This window comes from Fusarium oxysporum, chromosome II (genome assembly GCF_013085055.1).
Source record: "Fusarium oxysporum Fo47 chromosome II, complete sequence".
NCBI lineage: Eukaryota > Fungi > Ascomycota > Sordariomycetes > Hypocreales > Nectriaceae > Fusarium > Fusarium oxysporum.
The window spans coordinates 2,294,180-2,314,517 of NC_072841.1; the positions used below are offsets into that span (position 1 = coordinate 2,294,180).

Consider the following 20,338-nt stretch of genomic DNA (forward strand, 5'->3'; position numbering starts at 1 on the left):
GCACAAAACCGCCAAGCATCCTTAATGTGAAGCGGACTTCGCTCGATCGTGCGGATTTCGCGAGACCCCACAAAGTGGATGCATGCCAGATTCATCGTTCAGAGTCCGACGGGGATAAGGTCCTACGGATCTCGACGTTATCACACTAACGAGCGGCAATTGGTAGTAATGCCGGAGGTTAATTGAGTAGTTTATTATGCTTGATTGCCATGTATAAAGATGGTGTTGTACGGAGTAATGCATGCATGCTGAATCCTCATCTTACGTGGCAATTGTCCCTCTACGGCACAGCAAGTTCACGAGAGCATCATCAGTGCAAGACTGCATCTGTTCTCCATCACAAACAAACACTACCTTCCCAAACGATCAAATCTTCTTTCTTCCGAACTAATGCCTCACCGTTAATAAGACCTCCAACTCAGCCTCATCCTGCAAGATTGTCCCGTCCCAAGCCTCACTAGTCCGAGGTCCGTAGGGCTCTCCTCGCTCCACTGCTGACTGCGCCCTGTAAGCACCAAGCTTCATCCTTGTTCTAGCGCCAACGTGATTGGCCCAAGGACGGAATTAGAGTATCATCGCCCACTGAAGGATTTATCCTACACGATAATTGCTACTCCACGATTTGACATCCGTAGGGTAGATCACCATGAGTCCGATGGACCCCTCCACCAGAAATGCGAGGTCTGAGCTGGATTGCTCTTCTTTATAGATGCTGATTGCCACCTTTCCCATTGTCTTTTCGCATTCGCATCCTTCACTATCTTAACCATTCGCTAAAAGAGATTTGTGCAATTATTACAAGTCGCCATGAGTTATCACGACCGCAAAAACAGCGATCCCCAAGAGGGTAGTATCGCGCCAAGCTACCACGAGCTCGAGACAACAAGAAGATGGCAGACAATTCCACAAGAAGATGAAGACATCACAGCTTACGATCCTTACACACCCCAAATCACACGTCAAGACTCAATCAACAAACAAGACCCGCCACCCCAACAAGACGATGAAGAAGCTCAAATGCCACTGCGCCAAGCACTAAAGAAATACCCCAAGATCGCAGGATACTGCCTCGCCATGACAATCCCCGTCATCGGCTGGGGCTACGATCTCGTCATCGTCGGCGCCGTCGCAAGCGTCGATACCTTCAAAGCAGACTACGGATCAAAAATCGACGGCGAAATGGACATTCCCGGTAATTGGCTGTCTCTCTGGCTTGGTCTTCCTCCCGCCGGTGCAGCGCTTGGTGGTCTTTTGGGCGGATGGCTACAGAATCGCATTGGACGAAAACTCACGCTTCTGTTTGGAACAATCATCTCCGTTATTGCTATTGCTTGCATTTTCTTCTCGCATATGCCTGAGCCGCTTGATATGAAGCGCACGGTGCTCACTGCTGGTTTGACGATTCAGGGCTTTTCGGTCGGTGTTATCAAGACGACTTGTGTTACGTGGGTGTCGGAGAATACACCGACGGCGCTGCGTGGATCAGCGATGGCCTTGTTTCCGGTCTTCACATTGCTTGGTCAACTCATTGGTCTTATTGTTATCAAGCTCATCAATGACATTGAGAACAGCAGTGGTTATCTTGGCGCTTTCGGATCACAGTGGATTCTCTCCCTCGGCCCTTTCATTCTTTCTATCGTCATGCCTGAAAGTCCTGCTCATTTGATCAGAACTGGTCAAGAACAGAGAGCGATCAAATCAGCCACCCGCCTGTTCGCGCCGAAGGTTAGCCCATATGGCGCACTTGAACGGATTAGAGCTACTATCGAGGAAGAAAAGGCGATAACCGCGTCAGTAAACTACTGGTCTTGTCTCAAGGGCACGAACCTGCGGAGAACGCTCATTGTTGTACTGGCTTCCATCATGCCTGCCCTCTTCGGTCTTGAACTGCTCTCCAATGCCAGCGTGTTCTTGACATCTATGGGCATGAAGTCAGGATATGCTATCATGTTCACGCTCGCCGGTATAGTCGCTGGAATGCTCGCCAACGGTCTAGGTTTCTGGCTTCTTTCCCGCGCTGGTCGTCGCAGCTTGACCCTGTTCTCGTTGGCTTCTTCGACCCTCCTTTATGGAGCCATGGGTGTGACTGGTTTTTGGAGAAGTGAGACCCTCACTTGGGCAACTGGAGGAATCATGACAGCTGTCATTGTCGTCTGTGGTATGGGTGCATGGCCTGCTGGGTATGCCATTCTAGGAGAGACCAGTTCCCTTCAACTCCGATCTCTGACACAGGGTTTGGCTGGTATTGCTGAGAAGGGCTTTTCCATCATGCTGGCTGTTGTTCTACCCATGCTTTTCAGCAGGGATAAGGCCGCTCTTGGTGGAAAGACAGGTTTTCTGTTCTGTGGACTTTGCCTGGTTGGTACTGTCTTGGCTTGGTTCTTTATTCCTGAGATGAAGGGAAGAAGTGCGATTGAGATTGATCACATGTTCGAAATGAAATTGCCGGCGAGAAGGTTCAAGGGCTTCAAAATGGAGGCGCATGAAGTGCAAGAGGCTTCCCCTCTCGCGTCACATGCTAGCTTGTAGATTGTCTCATGATTGGGTATCATCCAACCACCGATTCATCGACCCCATCTTCGCAATAATGACCTTTGAAGTGGCCCACGTACTTGTCGTAGTTGACAAAAGACACCTTATCGCCAGATCTCTTGACAGCGGCTTCCTGCAAAACATGTCAGCTTATTGAGGAACTTCAATCTCGGTTCACACCTACAATTTTGTCATTAATGAGGTCGACCAGCCTATTCATCTCTCGGCGCCGCAACTCTTCAAGACGCGCAGCAGGTTGCCAAATGTTATACGATTTCTGTGACTGATGTGTTAGAAGAATGCATGGGCGGATACAGTTTACTGACGAATAACCAGGTTGACCATGACACTTTGTCGCAAGCAGACCCGTAGTCTGTGCTCCAAAATTTGGCGTATCTGTAATCCAGGTTAGTCAAACGATGGCAAGCTTCTTGAATCTCAACTCACCCTGTGTAGTATATCATGCTTCTGCGCAAAATCTAGGCATCAGTAAAGCGTCAAAGTAATAGCGGGGATGGGACTTACTCTGTCGACAGCTTTTTCTTGGTAGCTTCGATCACCGAATCGATCCTTTGGGAGAACTCATCGCTGTTGATGATATTCTTGGAGTATTGAAGTTGGCCTAAACAGCCACGAGACGCAGCGTCCCAGTCCCAACCCTTGGCCCAAGGCTCACCTTTCATCTCTGCAACTTTGCCTACAGTAGAGTGCTGGTCTTTCAGGGCGAACCATTGATAGACGCACTGGTTCAAAATGTTGACAAGTTCAGCATCGTTGCCGCCTGGAGAATTTTTCAATGCTGCTCATAGCTCGTGACTTCCTGTAAGCTTACCGGTAGATAAGAGAATGATTTGCTGGTCAGAGTCTATTGAAAGAAGCTGGTCCTCAATTACGTTTCTGATGACTGCGCCAGAGCACGATTTGAACTGAAAGTTCCTCTTTGATGGGTCGCCGAGTCTCTCATCTTGGTTAATGAGATATGGGTAAGAATGGTCATATCGTCGACAGTTCTCATCTGCGATCTCGTCAATCTCCCTCATATGTTAAGAGAGCAACTGGGGTTACTCACCACCTTCCCCGTGCAAGCCATCCCCAGCACCAATACCAGCTGAGTATGAGTCTCCGATAGCTGCAAGCTTATGGATCCATGATAAATCGTCCGGGTTGAAGAAGCCAGTGGTCTCTCTAGCAAAGATATTGTTCATGGACATTGGGCCATAGTCAACCAGGGAAGGGCGAGCTATTGCTTGACCAGAAGCACTTAGTAAGGTCAGAAAATGGTATAAACAATGCATGATTATTAGATGCTTCACAACTGAGTGGGAACTGATGTTCTGTCTTAGAGGAAACAGAGGCTTGGCGAATCCAATATGTCTACACTATATCTTTATTGGCTTTGCGACTCAGCCTTGCACAATCTCGTTCTCTCATTTTTCCCACTCAATCTTCGGGATCTGCGCCTGGCCCCCAAAGTCCTGCGTGATTTAGTTATCACATCATGATCTAGTCCGGCCGAGAGGCTCAGCTCGCATACGACAAAGCCGGTGACATATAAATGAATTTTACAGGGGAGAACCAACAGATGAGGGATAAAATTAGTCGGGGATTTCCTGACTCGAAAGTATCATCATCCATGAGTCGCAGCACGGCCCGTTAATTATAGAAAAGCCACTGTCAAAATGGTAAGTCGAACCAACAACTGTGTTTCATGACCTCTTGTTAGCGTCCTGTTGTTGGTTCTAGCAAAAAGCTCGTGTCATCACCCACATTGCATGGTCGGCCCATTCAGCTTTGATTGGTCGTGGGACCAACTAGATTTCCATGTATTTATCACAGCACGTAGTTAACTTGTAACCCAGTTGGTAAATGGGGCTGTATTCTCAACGAGGCGAGTAGTGATAGGCAAATCATTCCAGAATTCCAGCTTCGGCAGTTATTCAAAGGATCAAGGTATGGGCCTTTAATTTTATCCAATTTCGTAGTGCTACGATCATCGTGTCTGCCTTCCGACTTACCCGTGGGCCGAAAGGCGCAAACCTGGCGGTCTTCTGTTACCCAGATCCTTAGAAGTGGCCCGAATTTGACCATTTTGCTGTTACTCCGCGGTCTTTTGACTGTCATGTATTTATTTATGCTAGAATCCCTTGAATCTTAATGCTTTGGAGGAGAAGATACTTCTGTCCAGCAATCCGGCAATATGTCGCCTCTCTCCAGTACTTTTTGTTACTCAGCATTCTTTATCTTATTCTTGTTTGTTCATTTTACCGAAACAGCCAACTTAGATACTAAGCATCCCGCGAAAGGATTGCTCAAGGTCCGTCTTGACTATGGACTTGCAACACAGCCAGTACATGGAGAAGATGAGGGAGAGGGCTCCCATCGATGGGTTTTCTCGTCATATCTTGAGTTCAAAGATCCAGTGTCATCAATCACCGACTCTCAGCTACTAATGATGGCTCAGAATGCACACAAGGAGATGGAGATTGACATGATGCAATATGACCCTGAAGATAAAGATGGTCAGTTCGCGATCCTTCCTACGGTCATGACCATTCTTGCCTTTGATAAAAAATTATCTTGGCATCTTCTCAGAGAGGAAGATCGGGATTCATTAACGAGTGGCCCCAAAGCCCAGTGAAGCTCTCACTGGACCGCTGCAGTGTCTTCTGGAGGGAGCGTGCCCTTGCCAATCCCACTACTTACTCAAACTCCTACTCGTGGCACAGAAATAAGGCGAAGTGCGGGGAAGTCAATTCATTTCACCTATACTATATGACAAATGACCGGCCCATACCTGATCTCAGCCCCAAGATGCGAGTCACCTCAGTAAGAAAACAGGGCAGGGACTATAAAATAGTACCACCATGTGGTCAAAACAAGAATGGCGTCGACAGCGAGGTGAGTCCAGCGTGATGTCATGTGTCATCAAATCCAATGCCATCAGTTTGTTCATTGCTAGCATAATACCAGGACGAATGGGGTTGTAATCTCTTGGTCCCTGATCAAAAGGTCAAATACATCAGCGACGACGTCGCAGCCAAAGGGTATGGGCTGAACAAGATTGCCGGAGGCGTACAAAGGAAAGGCCAGATTCAGATGTGCACAAGGAATCACATAATTTGGGATGGGGAGTAAAGCGTGGTCGGTTTTCGGTCTCTCTTGTGACCTGGCCCATATGACCTACCAAGCTGGCTGTATTTGTCTTCTTTAACCTTGATGGTCTCACGGTATATTATTTTGTTCGATTATTAGGTTTTTCCATAGTTAATCACCTGTGCTCGCTCTTCATGATCTGGAAAAGACTCTTTGTTCGAGAAAGCAGAATACAAATGATCTATATAATCTTACTCAAGTCCCTCTTCTGGCTTTCCAGCTTCAAGTCAAACTTCTTCCCAAGTGCTGCAATCCTTTCCTCGCATGCATCTGACATCCCACGACTGACGAAAGACGGCGGTAGCTTGACGCTCTTCAATTGAGTCAGATGCGATAAACTACCAGTTTCCAGTTCCCTCTCGAAAGCGGAAATCATGACTCCATCTCGATCATTATACGGTGCAGGTCGTAGACGAAAGCGGCTTAGTATGAGGTACTCCAGATTTTGGGGCAGCGCATTTCCAAGACGTCCAGTGGCAGAAAAATCAGTCATGCCGGTCAGAAATGACCAAGGAACATTTAAAGTCTTAAGCCTGCGCATGCTTTTCATCTCTGCCAACGACTCATGAAATGTAAAATCAGGTGGATCATAATCTCCCATTGTATACCCGGGACATGTCTCGGCAGTGATTTCTAGATCCTCTAGCGAATTTTTGACCTCGAGGAGCGCCATTGCCAATTCATCCAGCATTAGCGTAGAAGTGTTAACCTCTTCATCAAGGTCAGGTCGGTAGAACCAATTGTACTTCAGCTTCCTAAGGTTTTTTGTTGCAGATAAAACTGGAGCGAGGCGTGTTTCTCGGAGTCTGAAAATGTCTAATGAGGTCAAGGACACTGGGTTCGGGGCTGAAGCGCAGGGCCACGAGAATGGCGTGGGATTCTGGATTGAGGTGGAGAGATGCTGGATACAAGGCAAGTAGAACAAGCAAAGATCTTGGTCGACCTTGTCGGGTTCCGTATTTGTGTCCTCGTGTAGCATTGGGTCGAGTGAAACATAATTCAGAAAACTAAAGGTGGGCTGGGAGCTTTGAGTAGAGTGTTGATTTGTCCTGCAGAGTGCTAGCTGAAACATGAGACCCAAGAGTCGCGCCTCATTGTACCAATTCTCGGAGACAGTAAGTCTCTCCAATTTCTTTAGCAGAGAAACGATGACAGCTGCGGCGGCATCGGAAGTTGCGGATTGAGTTTTCTGGATAATACCCAGCTGGAGCTCTTCTCCAAAGTGTAAGTACCTGTGGCGATCGGAGTATAGTACTTTAGACGTCCATTCATTTGCGCTGGACTCAGACACCCCAGTCCTTCTGATCGCTGCATTGAGTTCATCGAGGGGAAGATTCGGCACCTCAGGCGGTTCTGGCGTTTCACCAGGCCATGGAGGATCATCATAGTCAATGAATCCATTACCACCGAACTCTATAGAACGAGCATGGTTCCGTAGATCTGGTCTTTCCAGCAAAGTTCGGAGTAACAGCAGCGCTTTTGGGATGGGTGGACAATGCTGCCTCGTCCATATGATCTGGATGGTGGAGTAAACGAGTGGCTCGGTAAGGCTGTGCAAGCCTCGACACGACAAGGAGAGATTGGCCACGTCGACTTGAAGAAGAAGTTCAGCAATGCTGAGTTGAACCTCTTTGGGACAGTCCAGAAGCGAAAGAGGCGTCATTACGAAGTGTCACTGACCTTCCAGTAGTATTCAGCGAAAATGGATGTAAGAGAGGGATTTAGCAGGCGCATGAAGTGATTGATCCTTTATGTTGTTGGTTCGACAAGAAACAAGCTTAGTCCACTTTGCTGTGTTCAGCACTGCCATATTAGCGAGGGCTTCCAGCGCACCCTGGTCCCTGAAGATCCTACCCTGAAACGATTTACGCGCCGAGAAAAAGTTTGTTCACTCAACAACCCAGTAACTAGACTCGTGTCAATTTTGGTGGAATTAACGTGTCTAGCACTATGCCCATAGAATAGGGACCATCAATCTCACTTGCTAAGACCCTCTTTTAGACAAGCTTTCAGATCCCCGTCAACGCGCCCGAAATACTCTGAGACGAAGTTAGCGGAATTACAAACCTGACACGGTTGCAATAGCTCAGCACTCACCAACAACCTGCTCTTTCATCTTATCAGGGATATCGCTCAGCGTTGGGAGAATATTATGCAAGAACTGCTCTTTGCCCTTTGGCTCTTTGCAGATGATCTTCCACAGCGCTCTGGGCTGTTCAAAGTCCTTATCGGTGATGGAAGTTGCGAAAGCGGTGACATGGCCAGACCAATCCTCGTGGGTAGGCACTTGGACACGTTTGCTCGTACTGACGGGGCGAAGCTCCGAGCCGACATAGTCTGGGTCGCCTCCGTAGTTACCATTAATCGTGCCTGGGCCGTCGCGGACGTATGGGGCGTAAACTTGGTTAATGGGTTTGTTACAGGGGAGTTGGAAGTAATTGGGCCCGACTCTGGGAATTGTTAGATGCGGTGAGTGAATTAGTGAGTAGAATTACCGGTAGCGATGAGCATCTGGGTAGCTAAACATTCTTGCTTGTAGTACTTTTCTCGAGTTAGTCTCTGGATGTAAACGTGGAGTGGTCTACATACCAGGATCCGCTGATGGTCCAATGCCAGGAACCATGTTTGAAGGTGAGAAGCACGCCTGCTCTAAGTCTTGGAAGTAATTGTTGAGCTGCGTCAGATTGTCAGCATCCGGGAATCTCAAGCATCACGAGAACTCACATTCTTAGTAAGAGTCATTCTACCAACAAGCCTGAGAGGATACTTCTCAAAAGGCCAAGTATATGTGTCGTCAAAAACATCAATCGGCGCATCCTTAACCTCGTCAGGTTGCATAACCTGGATGTAAACACCCCAAGATGGGAAATCTCCTTTCTCGATAGCTTTGAAGAGGTCTTTGACGTGGTAGTCTGGCTCTGAGCCTGCTAGTCGCTGAGCAGTGTCTGCATCCATTGTCTTGATTCCATCATCAGGGCGGAAGTGCCATTTGACATAGACATAGCTACCATCCTAGGCGGTGTCAGCTTGATTTGACTAACTTGGCGATGGGCTTACGGCCTTGTTGAGGGTATATGTGTGAACACTGAAGCCATTGATGTTCCTCAACGACGCAGGAATACCACGCTGTCCAAAGAGGTGCATCAAAGCATGGATACCCTCAGGGTTGTTCAGATGAAAGTCCCAAAACATGGTGTTATCAGGAACATTAGTCTGGGGGTGTCTTTTATGACTGCGATTCATGGACGGAAACTTGATCGGATCTCGGATGAAGAACACGGGCAGATCGTTGAAGACAAAGTCCTGGATACCCTCTTCGGTGTAGAATTTGGTAGCCCAGCCGCGAACATCACGGACGGTATCGCTTGAACCTTTCTCTCCGCCGACGGTTGACATTCGTGTGAGTAGTTTAGTCTTTTTGCCGATGCCCGTGAGGAAGTCTGCGTCGGTGAGATGGGAGATATCTTCGAGGACTTCGAATTCGCCAAAGGCTCCGGCGGCCTTTGCATGTACGCTCCTAGACTTGCCGTTAGCCAATGGCCCAAGCTCGACCAGATAAATGAGTACCTCTCCGGAATACGTTCACGAGCAAAGTGAGCGAGTACCTCAATGGTTTGCGTGTCGCTCAAGACGATGAGCCCTCCGTTGCTTTTTCCATAGCGAACTTGCTGGACTGAACCTGGGTTCTCACTCGGCTGCCCTAGATAATAATGTCAGGCACATAACTGAGACGAATTGGATTGCATGTACCATTGGCAAGAGTCGACATGGGATTGTTCTGAGACTGATGTTGTAAGCATTCGAATATAGTGCCACCCATCCGACTAGCACTCACCATGGCTAATTTGATGATATCTTGTCACTCCAATTGATCGTACCACGAATTAAATATCGTCCTCACAGACGCAGCACAGCTCATCTTATCCTCCCCGTTCCTCCCCGTCCTCCGTCTCGCCCATCCCCAATCTTACACGGAAAGCTCGGAAGCCATTGAATTAAGTTGACCCCGCACTCGTACAGCAGCCACTTTGTCATGATGAAATCTGATGCATCCCAACTCTGTCAGCTCTTGATAACGACCCCACTTTCACAGCGTAATCACCAACCATTCACCACAACACCATTAGAAAGCAGTGTCACCGCTCAGGGCATCGACGGTAAATCGGCCCTATGGCTTAAACTCAATGCCTAACCTGCAGGTGCAGCTTATCGAGCCAATGATCTGAAGTCATGGCTGCTTTTAGGTATACTACTGTCTGCTTCGTCATTGGTCTGGTAGTCTTACTCGATCTAGATAGTTTTGAGCGGATCGTAGGGTAAGAACCTTATGCGACGCCCGCATGTTGAACTGTCTGCCCTCGTATAACGTAAGTTAACTTAAACCCATAGCCCGCCGTCTTCCCCCTCTTTTGCTCAATTACACCAAAAAACTAATTTCACGGTTACTTTTCAACCATGAAGACTACCAATCGTCCTGATGAATGGAAGATCGAGCAAGGTCTCTCCGGCGCGGTTCTGCCTGTACTGGACCAAACTGGACCAAAGACCAAGGCTCTAGATCCTCAAGTCTTTGGGGATCTCACCAAAGATGAAGAAGCTATCAAGTCGGTCGGTGACCGTAAAAAGCTCTTCACTCGTGAACGCAAGGGTTGGGTTGGGTAAGACTCTTCTCAAGTGTATCATGCCAAGCTGACCCGTGAAGCTTTGTTGAGTGGGAGAATTACCCTGACAAGAAAGCTGCTGCGCACAAGATCCTGACGTCACAGACGTTCCCACCCAACCCTGAGTTCCAACTTGGTCCTATTCCGGGAACTAACCCTGTTCTTCCTGGTACACATTGGAAGATGTGGCATCATGCCATCGGCGGTGAACTCACCAGCGTGCCTGAAGACTCATGGGCTACTGTTCTCAAAGAGAAGCACCCTGATATGCTGCACCTATTGCAATTCCCTTATAACGGCGAGCCACCCAAGCGCTTAGTCACTGACAAGGAATTCACCCCCAATTCCCTTCACTTTGTGAGAAACCACGGTGGAATTCCCATCATCAACAAAGAAGACTTCAGCTTCCTCATGGATGGTCTCGTTGCAAACCCCAAGTCCTTCACCTTGGATGAACTCATGGATGAGTCAAAGTTCCCTCGTATGACAAAGAACGTCACGATCCAGTGCTCTGGAACTCGTCGTATTGAGCAGATTCTCAAATACCCCGGCCAGGGCGACGAGGTTCCCCAAGCACCTTGGGCCGAAGGAGCAATCGGCACTGCGAACTACGTTGGTATCAGCCTCAAGAAGGTTATCAAGGCTTGTGGTGGCTTGATCGATGGCGCTAAGCACCTGGAGTTCTACGGTGCTGATACCTACTTCAAGGATGATAAGACGATGAATTATCTCGTCAGTGTTCCTTGGTCCAAGGTCAAGGCAAATGAAGTCATGCTAGCCTGGGAGATGAACGGTGAAGAACTTCCCAAGATCCACGGGTATCCTCTTCGAATCGTGGTGTTTGGTTACATCGGCGCTCGAAGTGTCAAGTGGCTATACCGCATCAAGGCTATCAAAGAGCCTTCAAGAGCTCCTGTTCAAAGCCAGGAATATCTCTACTTCCCCCAGCAAGTCGGCAAGCACAACTTCAAAATGACAGATGGCATTCAGATCCAGGAGATGCCTGTCAGCTCTGCCATCATGTCACCCTGGACAAAGCAAGTTGTCATCCACAACGGCAAAATTCGTTGCAAGGGCTGGGCTTACTCTGGTGGCGGACGTTGGCCCGAGCGTGTTGAACTCTCCAACGATGGTGGCTTCAACTGGTATACCGTGCCGCTTGAAAAACTCTCCAAGAAGCGTAAGTGGACTTGGCGTACCTGGGAGTTTGAGCTGCCATGTGATGTCGAAGGCTGGGTTGAGATTGTTTGTCGCTGCTGGGATAACTCTCTAAACACTCAGCCGCCTGATGTCCGAACATCTTGGAACTGGGGTCTTCACGTTACTAGCTCGTGCCATAGAATCTCTATTTACAGCGTCAACAAGACGAAGGAGAGGACTAAGGCCCGCTTGGATGAGTTTGAGAAGAAGGGTATTCCATTTGGTCCGATCACTGTTCCATTGGCATTCCCTTCTCAGAGTTGGGATGATTACGATAAGTTCTGGAAGGAGCATGATCCCCGTGATGCGTACGATGAGTAACAGGGCGGAGGATATAATAAGTCACGAAAATTCCGCGAACAAGAATGTCAGCTCGAGAACTAAGATTGCTGGTTGTAATTTCTATCAAAGCAGCTCTTTCAATAGTCATTTCTTGTCTTGTAAGACACCTAGTCGCCCCTCTTCCTAACAAGCAACAAGACACCAGTCATGTCGCCCGTAAGCATCTCCTTGCCTTTCTCCACGCCTGCGTCTCCGAGGATCTTCTCAATTCTTCTTCTGATTTGACGAACAACGTCATTCTCCGTTCCGACAGCTTCAGGATGAGCCTCCCTCCATCTGGTAACAGGACTAGCGGTTCCAAGAACCATCTCCACCATATCCAAATTAACTGGCGGCGAATGCTCAAAGAACATTGTCTCAGAATCTGGTCCGGTACACCATTCTTTGCGCACGAATGAGTCTTGATCAAATGTTGAAACAGGGGGATCAAGAGTCCAAGGCAACGGTAGACCACGGTATAGATCACGGACCATCAGGTTACCGGGCAGCATATAGTCTTCAACCAAGTTATCAAGATCGTCGATAACTCCCTGTACGGCTTCATGAGCGGGCATCGACGGATCGACTCGGACACTAGCAGCTGTCCACAGAGCCACTGTGCCTCCAGGTCTGAGTGTCTTGGCAGCTTGCTCCCAAAATCGCGGCATGTCAAACCAATGGGCACAAGTGGCTCCAGTGATCACGTCGACGTTGCCATCAGGAATGGGGTTGGCAAGTTCAGATCCCAGAGACTCAGCTGAGGAGACCTCGAACTTAACATTTTCGAGCGTGGTGATAGATCGCGCAGTGCTAATCATTCCCTCCGAGGGGTCAAGTCCATAGGCAGTCTTGAAGTGAGGGGCAAGGCTGCGAGTTGCTGTTCCTGGTCCGCAGCCAACATCGATGAGGGCATCAAACTGGCCAGACCCCTCTTTATGAAAGCTAATTATTGCATCGTATAGCTTGGGATTATAGTTCCGACGATGTTCAGCATACGTTGCGCCTTGCTGGGCGCTGTACGCTCGGAAAGTCGGGTCTGACGGCTGTTGAGCCTTGCTCATGGTGAAGAATGAAATGGGCTTAAGGATTGTTATAAAGATTGATGTCGGAGTTAGTTATTTTATTGTAAAGGTCTTTATTAAGGATGGTTTATATACCACGAGGTGAATCACCTAGTCCTAGTCCGTACGGTCAATTATATAGATGCCGTATCCGAAGAGTCGGTGGCTCAAATGCCCCGTGCTTACGCGTGCTGTAATCTCAACATCCAATAACGTATCAGAAAATGCAAAGTCAGCAAGACCAGCCTTTCAACAAATGTGACGAGTGGTTGGTTTATACTAAAAATGGAGTCATTGAAGAGGTAGTCGTCGAAATGCATACCTAATTAGGCAAAGCGACCTTGGGCTCTTTATTTTCAGACTCTGTAATTCATTTAAAGCCCATTTTAACTGAAAGCATACACCCTGACTCCTACCAATCTCCAATCAGATTGATCCTTCTGGGCGCAATATGCTTCCTGAAGTTCTCTATCGCCGAGTGACTCATCTTCAGTTCGCCGGACTTTCGCAGTCTGTTCTCAGTCCAGAGGAGTGGGAGAATTATCTAAGAGGAAAGGTATCAGCCCTAAGAACATACAAGCTAATAACACGCTTTGAGATAAAGTTCTACGACCTATTAGCTCACGCAAGTATATTGAACTAGCTAGGCCTTCTGTAGTGTATAGAACACGTAAAGGTGAGTAATGTACATTCTAAAAGCCCAACTTATTTACCCCCAAGAGGGTTCAAAAGAATTAATTTTCTATAAAAAGCAGGAAATCTTATCATTCTACCAAAGGACCACGGGCCTCAAAGACAAGAGTCTCGCGGATGAATTGGCGTGCCAAAGTCAGCGTTTCATGGCTGGGGCAACAATACTAACTTTCTCAGGCTTATGCTCTACATATGTTATATTACTAGTAATGGCTCCTGACTGGCAAGCCATCTGCGAATAACACTTGAGCCATGTATCGCGCGGGCTGCATGTTTTTTTCCTGTAACAATTGGTCAGGCATTGTGGTGTAATGTCGAAGTTGTGAGCTAGATGTGTTATATGCAGTTCAGACTTGTGACTGAGAGCTTATATCACCACGCAGAGCTTAGTCTTTTTAGGTTAAAATATTCCCATCACTCTAGACATGCAATGTCCTTGCATGTGATTCGGCATCTTTGTAATGACCCCATGATCAGTCAGGGTAAGATAGCCAGGACATTTGAACGGAATGGAAGAATCTTCCCCGATCCCTATTTGCACATAAGTAGCCTAATACGAGAAGTTCGTCTGTAAAATGGATGCTACTTAATTTATATCGATGCTGATGTGATATTAGGAGTAGTACTCGATGAGTGACTCTTTTAAGGGCTGCTATAAAGCAGCCGACTATGAAGACAGTATTCTGCTCCGTTCATCTTTTGCTTTGGATGTGATTCGGAGATCTACTTGTTACATGCTACGAGAAACTGCATGATTCTGGTTGCTTTTAAATTTCCAAACCATGACGAATGGGACATCAGCAACTTGGGTGTGACAACGCCATCTTCTAGTTCTATGAGACAGCTACTATGACTGGAATTGTAAAACGTAAAGCCCCGGGCTTCAGTTTGTTATTCCCTGCCCACCGATGGCTAAATCGCGTGCTTAGATACCTGTTCATCATGCGATTACTTATCGACCGAACGAGTCAGCTTCTGTATTGAGTCACTCCCTAAGCCGTTGATGCGATATCGCTGATATCCGTTAGCAGGCCGGAAGAAGCCCTGTACTTAGCTAACTTAGACGACGAAGAAGAAGAGAGAGATTTGACTGTCATCGCGAACCGGTGCTGATTTATAGAAATCGCCTGAGTTGCTGGGTATGTATCTATAAAGTTAATGATATTCGACATCGATCAATCGAACCTAGGTTGCTATTGACAGCATCGAAGGAATATCGGCGAAAATGACACTTTTGCCGAAGCGAGTCTCGCCGAGAATCGGATCGACGCATTTAGAAAAAACGGGAGCTCATCGGCCCTGTTTCACAGAAGCGTAAGACCGTGCAAATCCCTGCGATTACGATCCAAGGATCGTGAAAATCTCGTCCGATAAAGGAAAATTCCTTGCTAGCCCAGTCCTTGTTCCCTGCTGTCGATGTACGATTTTGGCATCGAACCTTCTAGCCCGGTGGGAACCGAATTGTTCACACCAAGTTGAATGACATGTTAAGAATGATAATTGACGATGATTATTCTAATTCCGGTGGGATCCTATCTATGAGCGCTGTTACTCTGGATCCCTTTTGTGTCCTTTTGTCTAAGCCTGTATCCCGTGGTATCTCTAATAGTACAAACCAATCCAAACCATTACTCCCAGCTCTAGATAATGTCTAGTGATCATCTGCATCCTCGTCCTTTCCGGGATACATGATATCGCGTACAAAAACAGCTCTCATGTTAAATGAGAAGACAATTAGAAATGTGATGACAAGGATAATAGTCATGCCGCTCGCAGCCCAGAGAATGCCTTCGCACTTGAACTCGTTGCCAATGGAGACAGTAGCAAGCGTGAAGCCGGTGTTGGGGAAGACCATTGGCCACCAGCCAAGATGGAAGAATTTTGGTGGGGATGAGACGACTGCGACGACAGCGATAAGGAACCACCACATGCTCAGCGCCCAGAGAAATACTGCACAGAGGAGAGCTACTGTGCGGACGGTGTCGACGTTGAGAGCAAGGTTGTCAGCTCCAGAGATGGTCTTGGGGAGTGCATTGGCCATTCCGATAAGGGCCAAGGCTGTAAAGGCTGGCGGGCCGACATTCATGAAGAGTCCAGTTCGGTGTTCTCGATTGGGAAGACCGGATTGCATGAGTCGACCGATCATGTGAGCGTACATCATCATGGAGACACAGAAGCCCAGGCCTTGACATGTCAGGCCAGCGAAGATGATCGGAAGAGGGTTAATATGGCTCTGTGTATCCAAGATGACAGTTGCGACAGTGCCAGCCAACATGACTGGGAAAATAGGCAGCAACCAACCTGGCATCATTGTTTGCAAGTTGAAGCTATGTCCTGCAAAGAGGTACGAGTACTGCCAGACAGCTAGGATGAATGTGACAACGACGTAGATCCAAAAGATGGTCTCAGTTGCCCAAACATATGAGGGGTCGTCTTTGGGAATGACATATCGCTGGGTGCTGGTGATGAGCGAAGCAATAGCCAGGAAGAAAGTTGGGAAGAGGAACGCCTCTCGATGATGCGTGACAGATTTTGTCAAGTCGCCGGGGTTGAACAAGAAGCGACATATCATACCAACACAGCACAGCGTAAAGATGAGAAGATTGATGCTGTACAGCACAGTACCGATGATTCTCAAACCGGGGAATTGATGAGGCTGTACGTGAATGAGCAATGCCAAACCGCCTGCACTCATGGGTAGTGTAAACCATGCCCACGTAAAATGATGCAAGCGTTGTCTGAGGGACAATTGTTGTTGTGAAGGCTCTTCGTCGATACTGTCATCTTGACTGCCCTTCTCAAGTTGTGAGGGATCAGTTTTCGCTGCCGACTTCGCTGTATGATGATTCAGAAATGCCTTGGGGTCGTGTTCAGCCGGTGGCGAAGGAATAGATAAATCGACCGAATTTCGGCGCGTGGGGGTATTTGAGTCCGTCCAAGGGACTTCAAGATCTCGAAGGCGATCCATTTTGCGTTGGTGTTGTAAACGATAGTGCAATGCTTTAATTAAGCCGTAGCGAATGCTGATGGTGAATCATTGAAGAAATATCTGATGAAGCAATTCAGAAATGAAAGTAGCGCGGTGCAGTATTTATAGACCCTAAGAAAAGATAAAGTCCATGGAGATGCATTTTTGCAAAGCGCGACTAGTCGGCTCATTGTGGTCCTCGCCTAAAGGGGCCATTACGAAGATTGCGAATCATGACACTGACCAGAATCTCGTGATGAGACCGTGATGGAAGATTCTAAACCCTGTATAACAGTGGGCCATGGCGCTGGAACTGCCGTGGCATTGAGGCTCATTCCAGGGGGTTACCCACTATAACTTCTAGCGGCCGGGTTTTTAATGGCATGGGTGTCATACAAATGGGCTGCACATTAACGTGACGCTGAGGCTACGCGGATTCTGGCCCGGTGCGCCGGCGCCGGTTCCAAATGGTCGGTGTCATGCTTTTAGTTTGGGACTAGGGGGAAGATAAGGCCGAGCCTCAAATTGTTGGTTGTCAAACAGGTTTTGTTCGCCACTGGGGTCTGGACTGTACTGATAAGAATGCTGGTGAGGCCTCTTATGAGTCCATAATCATGAATAAGGGTCAATACTGCCTGGTATACAATACGAGGCATGGCATACTTGTCTGACCATACAAAATGTTATTCAGATAACATATTACTACGTTGCGAGGACGCTGTCAGTCTCACCACGGTCAACGTCCAAAGTGGAGTGCTTCTGACCGAAGCTCGGCGGGAACTCCGTTTCGCCGCCCAACAGCCAAGGATTAAATAAACCCAACCCAAGGGTTAAAATTAGCTGCCGGGCACCATCGGGACCGTTTTGAGCCTCAAACACCCAATTACACCATTGTTCTTCCCTTTAATGTATAGAGATAAAGGTTTTCTGACGATATCAGCCCAATGCCAAGGATGCAGTGGAGTTCCATTAAGCATTTTGTCGATCTAATCAGTGATGGAGCCCAGGGTGATCATTCAGCTGCGTTTCTTCTATCATTCAGGAGGTTTCATCTGCGTTGCTTTGACGTGAAAATTCTTCTCACCCCTTAAAATGCACAAGGGCCCTTGTTGACAGACGTTGGATATCTTGCTAATCGTCATTCCACGTGCGAAAATTACACGCGTCTGCGGACGTTATCTTTACGCGCACTGATCAATGCAATCAATTAACGAGTCAAGCTCCCCTTGCACAGCGGATAAAAACGGAGAGGTCCTTGATCCTTATCTTCATCCCACTTATACGCGAGCTTCTTGACGTTTAAAGGTTATCCACAGAGCAATGACGAGGATATATTGATCGCTAGGATAGTTATCGGCAATATTCGGAAGCTTGTGAGAACTATCTATCTCGGAATAGAGGTATCTGAAGCCTTACAGAGTAAAACACGAATTCTTGGGATCATAGTCAACATTTGTGAAGCCTTGAGAGAAATGGAGCCCGGGGTTATTGGACCATGTAGATTGAAATCCGAGCTTCGAGCATATCACGAACCACGATGCAACAAGATGCTCGCTCGTTCAAAACATACTTGCTCTATATTCTAGGTACTGTTAATTCATAATCGGACTAGAGCTAACAAAGCTTCTCTCTCAGATGATGGCAAGATTTCGAGTCTTCAAATTTCACTAGGTTCAGTATCGACGACGTATTGAGACAAGAGAGATCATATGTGGCGATACTTTCTCAGAATTGAAATATAATGTAAACAAAAATATGCCCATGACTGATTTACCTCCAATGCTGCTCCAGCAAATGTTTCTCACGTGATGATCCTACCAACAACGCCAAGATAATTTCGAAACCAACAACGCAAGTAAGCTGTATCCCGCCATCTTATTACTTGGATAATACCAAGATGGCTCATCTATCAACTCCACGTCTGCCCAATGAAATACTGGTCCTCATATTCAGCCATTTTTGCCTTCACTGTCAAGATGCCTACAATGAATCTTGGGACGAGAGACCACTTCGCTCCATCGCATCTCGGCGAAAGGAACAACAGGCTGAAGCAAAGCCGTGGTACTCAATCGATAGACAAACTCTCTGCTCGCTGTCTTTGACCTGCAGACAGTTCAGAGACATTGCGCAGCCTGTACTGTATCATGAATTTGTCTTGGGCTATGGTGATTCATGGATCTCAGAGGTATATCAGTGGGACGATCGCCTTGCGCCATTTATTCGCACTTTGGCTCGTCGACCTGATCTTGCCCGCCTTGTCAAGGTTATTTATATCAGCCACCGCATCTTTAGTACCTCAGAAGACAAAGAGGAGCCTCGGCGAAATATTCTTTTAGAGGCAGCCAACGCTCTCGGTGTAGATCTCCCAGCGGCTTGGAAGGAACGTGTGGAGATTTGGGACTATATATGTCTGTGGGAAAAATTTGACTGGCCAGATGTCTATCCCGTATTTAGCGAGTTTTATCTCGACGATCACCGCAGACTAACAGAGAAGCAAGAACGGCAACTCCGAAGGGCAATGAGTGAGAAGTCGATGCCCGGCCGTCGCTGGATGAATGCCGAACTGATAGCAATGCTTCTAGCTCATACGCCAAATATTGAGATTATCAGTATCCAAAGCAGCCGCGGCTGGCCAACGTGCGGTATTGCAGAGTCTTCAATGCCTGCGCTTGGTGTCACTCATTTGCCAGTCAAGAGCCTAGACCTAGGCATGCCGGCTCACCCAATAGTCAAGATCTCTGACAATCTTGAGACTCTGAATTTCCATGGATATATAGGGAACTTGGGATATATAAAGATGGAAATGCCTTCTTTGAAGAGTTTGAGGATTACGGAGGGCTTTCTATCAGCTGTGCGACTATCAAAGGTTTTGGAAGGCTGTACCGGGGGTCTAGTTGCTTTTGAATATGAAGCCGCACAGGGACGGCGTCAGAATAATGATGTGAGTCCCTCGTCTGTCATCACCATATCCATCATGGTATTAACTCACAATCGCAGCAGACTCCAGCTGTGAACTTTCAATTGTCTGATGCGATTGAGTCACTCCGGCTCCATAAGAGTACTCTTCAAATACTCCACCTGGACCTCACCGCTCGACGTGTTGATATTAGAAGGATCGAGCCAGGAGTGAATATGAGGGACTTCACAGCACTTCAACATCTCTGGATCAACACTCTTCTGCTATTCCCCATAGTTCTGCCGCCGACGCTGGGAACACCGGCTGATGCAGAGATACTCGTGCAATTCCTTCCTCGTTCCATCGTTTCACTCGAAATCTATCGCGATGGTAGATGTTTCGTGAGTGACGCGTTACATGGGCTCGTGGCTGTGAAGAGTGAAAAGTTCCCGTTTCTGAAGTGGGTTATCCTTGGACCAAGAGGCGGAGGAGACCTCGGTCGGGTATCTAAAGCGGCAGGTGTCAGTTTCAGTACCAAGGTATATCGTTTGTGTCAGGCGAAAACCTATCTTCAAGGGCCAAATACAGATAGTCGCCTTGAATTTCCGGATTGGGACAGCGACGATGAGCTCTGGTGTGAGGAAGAATAAAGGGACCGGTACTGGGTTCAAGCGTTGCTACGTTCATTTTTGGCAAATATCGCCATCACAGTACAGCCTTTTATAGCCGTATCTCAAAAACTGTGATAGCAGTAAGGTTTGTTCGCCGAACGATATATGCGTTTGACGTTGGGATATGCACGTGTTGAGCATGGGTAATAAGGTACAACTTAATGGTCGATCACAATCCACGG

The 20,338-nt window shown here is 47.6% G+C and overlaps 8 protein-coding genes across 8 annotated transcripts; 4 read left to right on the plus strand and 4 right to left on the minus strand.

The window, feature by feature from the left end:
* Positions 1 to 728: 728 nt before the first annotated feature.
* FOBCDRAFT_247943 (and other transporter-domain-containing protein) lies at positions 729 to 3,700 on the plus strand (the record flags this gene model as incomplete). Its single annotated transcript, XM_059610822.1, has 4 exons — positions 729 to 2,358; positions 2,395 to 2,525; positions 2,744 to 2,787; positions 3,669 to 3,700. Exons 1-4 carry the CDS (start codon positions 808 to 810, stop codon positions 3,698 to 3,700), a joined length of 1,758 nt encoding a protein of 585 aa, XP_059466745.1. The 5' UTR covers positions 729 to 807.
* A 1,029-nt stretch (positions 3,701 to 4,729) lies between these two features.
* Positions 4,730 to 5,170, plus strand: FOBCDRAFT_269158 (uncharacterized protein; the record flags this gene model as incomplete). The annotated part of the gene is made up of 1 exon (XM_054703310.1): positions 4,730 to 5,170. The coding sequence occupies one exon, from the start codon at positions 4,730 to 4,732 to the stop codon at positions 5,168 to 5,170; it is 441 nt and encodes a 146-aa protein (XP_054559285.1).
* A 604-nt stretch (positions 5,171 to 5,774) lies between these two features.
* Positions 5,775 to 7,372, minus strand: FOBCDRAFT_214752 (uncharacterized protein). Its single transcript, XM_059609391.1, has one exon. The coding sequence runs from the start codon at positions 7,346 to 7,348 to the stop codon at positions 5,867 to 5,869; it is 1,482 nt and encodes a 493-aa protein (XP_059466746.1). The 5' UTR covers positions 7,349 to 7,372; the 3' UTR covers positions 5,775 to 5,866.
* Positions 7,373 to 7,602: 230 nt separating this feature from the next.
* On the minus strand, positions 7,603 to 9,523 carry FOBCDRAFT_288191 (catalase P2; the record flags this gene model as incomplete). Its single annotated transcript, XM_059611720.1, has 9 exons — positions 7,603 to 7,724; positions 7,783 to 8,135; positions 8,181 to 8,226; positions 8,275 to 8,359; positions 8,410 to 8,697; positions 8,743 to 9,202; positions 9,253 to 9,385; positions 9,436 to 9,463; positions 9,521 to 9,523. 9 exons carry the CDS (start codon positions 9,521 to 9,523, stop codon positions 7,663 to 7,665), a joined length of 1,458 nt encoding a protein of 485 aa, XP_059466747.1. The 3' UTR covers positions 7,603 to 7,662.
* Positions 9,524 to 10,086: 563 nt separating this feature from the next.
* FOBCDRAFT_154775 (Oxidoreductase, molybdopterin-binding domain-containing protein) lies at positions 10,087 to 11,904 on the plus strand. The gene is made up of 2 exons (XM_031173395.3): positions 10,087 to 10,343; positions 10,388 to 11,904. The coding sequence occupies exons 1-2, from the start codon at positions 10,141 to 10,143 to the stop codon at positions 11,865 to 11,867; spliced, it is 1,683 nt and encodes a 560-aa protein (XP_031050180.2). The 5' UTR covers positions 10,087 to 10,140; the 3' UTR covers positions 11,868 to 11,904.
* Positions 11,905 to 13,143, minus strand: FOBCDRAFT_214755 (S-adenosyl-L-methionine-dependent methyltransferase). The gene has a single exon (XM_031173396.3). It carries the CDS (start codon positions 12,926 to 12,928, stop codon positions 11,996 to 11,998), a length of 933 nt encoding a protein of 310 aa, XP_031050181.2. The 5' UTR covers positions 12,929 to 13,143; the 3' UTR covers positions 11,905 to 11,995.
* Positions 13,144 to 15,091: 1,948 nt separating this feature from the next.
* Positions 15,092 to 16,788, minus strand: FOBCDRAFT_214757 (voltage-dependent anion channel-domain-containing protein). Its single transcript, XM_031173397.3, has one exon. The coding sequence runs from the start codon at positions 16,587 to 16,589 to the stop codon at positions 15,273 to 15,275; it is 1,317 nt and encodes a 438-aa protein (XP_031050182.2). The 5' UTR covers positions 16,590 to 16,788; the 3' UTR covers positions 15,092 to 15,272.
* A 1,682-nt stretch (positions 16,789 to 18,470) lies between these two features.
* On the plus strand, positions 18,471 to 19,890 carry FOBCDRAFT_288199 (uncharacterized protein; the record flags this gene model as incomplete). Its single annotated transcript, XM_059611721.1, has 2 exons — positions 18,471 to 19,530; positions 19,783 to 19,890. Exons 1-2 carry the CDS (start codon positions 18,487 to 18,489, stop codon positions 19,888 to 19,890), a joined length of 1,152 nt encoding a protein of 383 aa, XP_059464138.1. The 5' UTR covers positions 18,471 to 18,486.
* Between the last annotated feature and the right edge of the window lie 448 nt (positions 19,891 to 20,338).

What these genes read in the sequence shown, in the direction of transcription:
- FOBCDRAFT_214755 (XM_031173396.3), bottom strand. Translation starts at nt 12,928, where the DNA reads ATGAGCAAGGCTCAACAGCCGTCAGACCCGACTTTCCGAGCGTACAGC.
- FOBCDRAFT_154775 (XM_031173395.3), top strand. Translation starts at nt 10,141, where the DNA reads ATGAAGACTACCAATCGTCCTGATGAATGGAAGATCGAGCAAGGTCTC. An exon ending in GAACGCAAGGGTTGGGTTGG is followed by an intron (nt 10,344 to 10,387) that starts GTAAGACTCTTC and finishes TGACCCGTGAAG; the next exon opens with CTTTGTTGAGTGGGAGAATT.
- FOBCDRAFT_214752 (XM_059609391.1), bottom strand. Translation starts at nt 7,348, where the DNA reads ATGACGCCTCTTTCGCTTCTGGACTGTCCCAAAGAGGTTCAACTCAGC.
- FOBCDRAFT_214757 (XM_031173397.3), bottom strand. Translation starts at nt 16,589, where the DNA reads ATGGATCGCCTTCGAGATCTTGAAGTCCCTTGGACGGACTCAAATACC.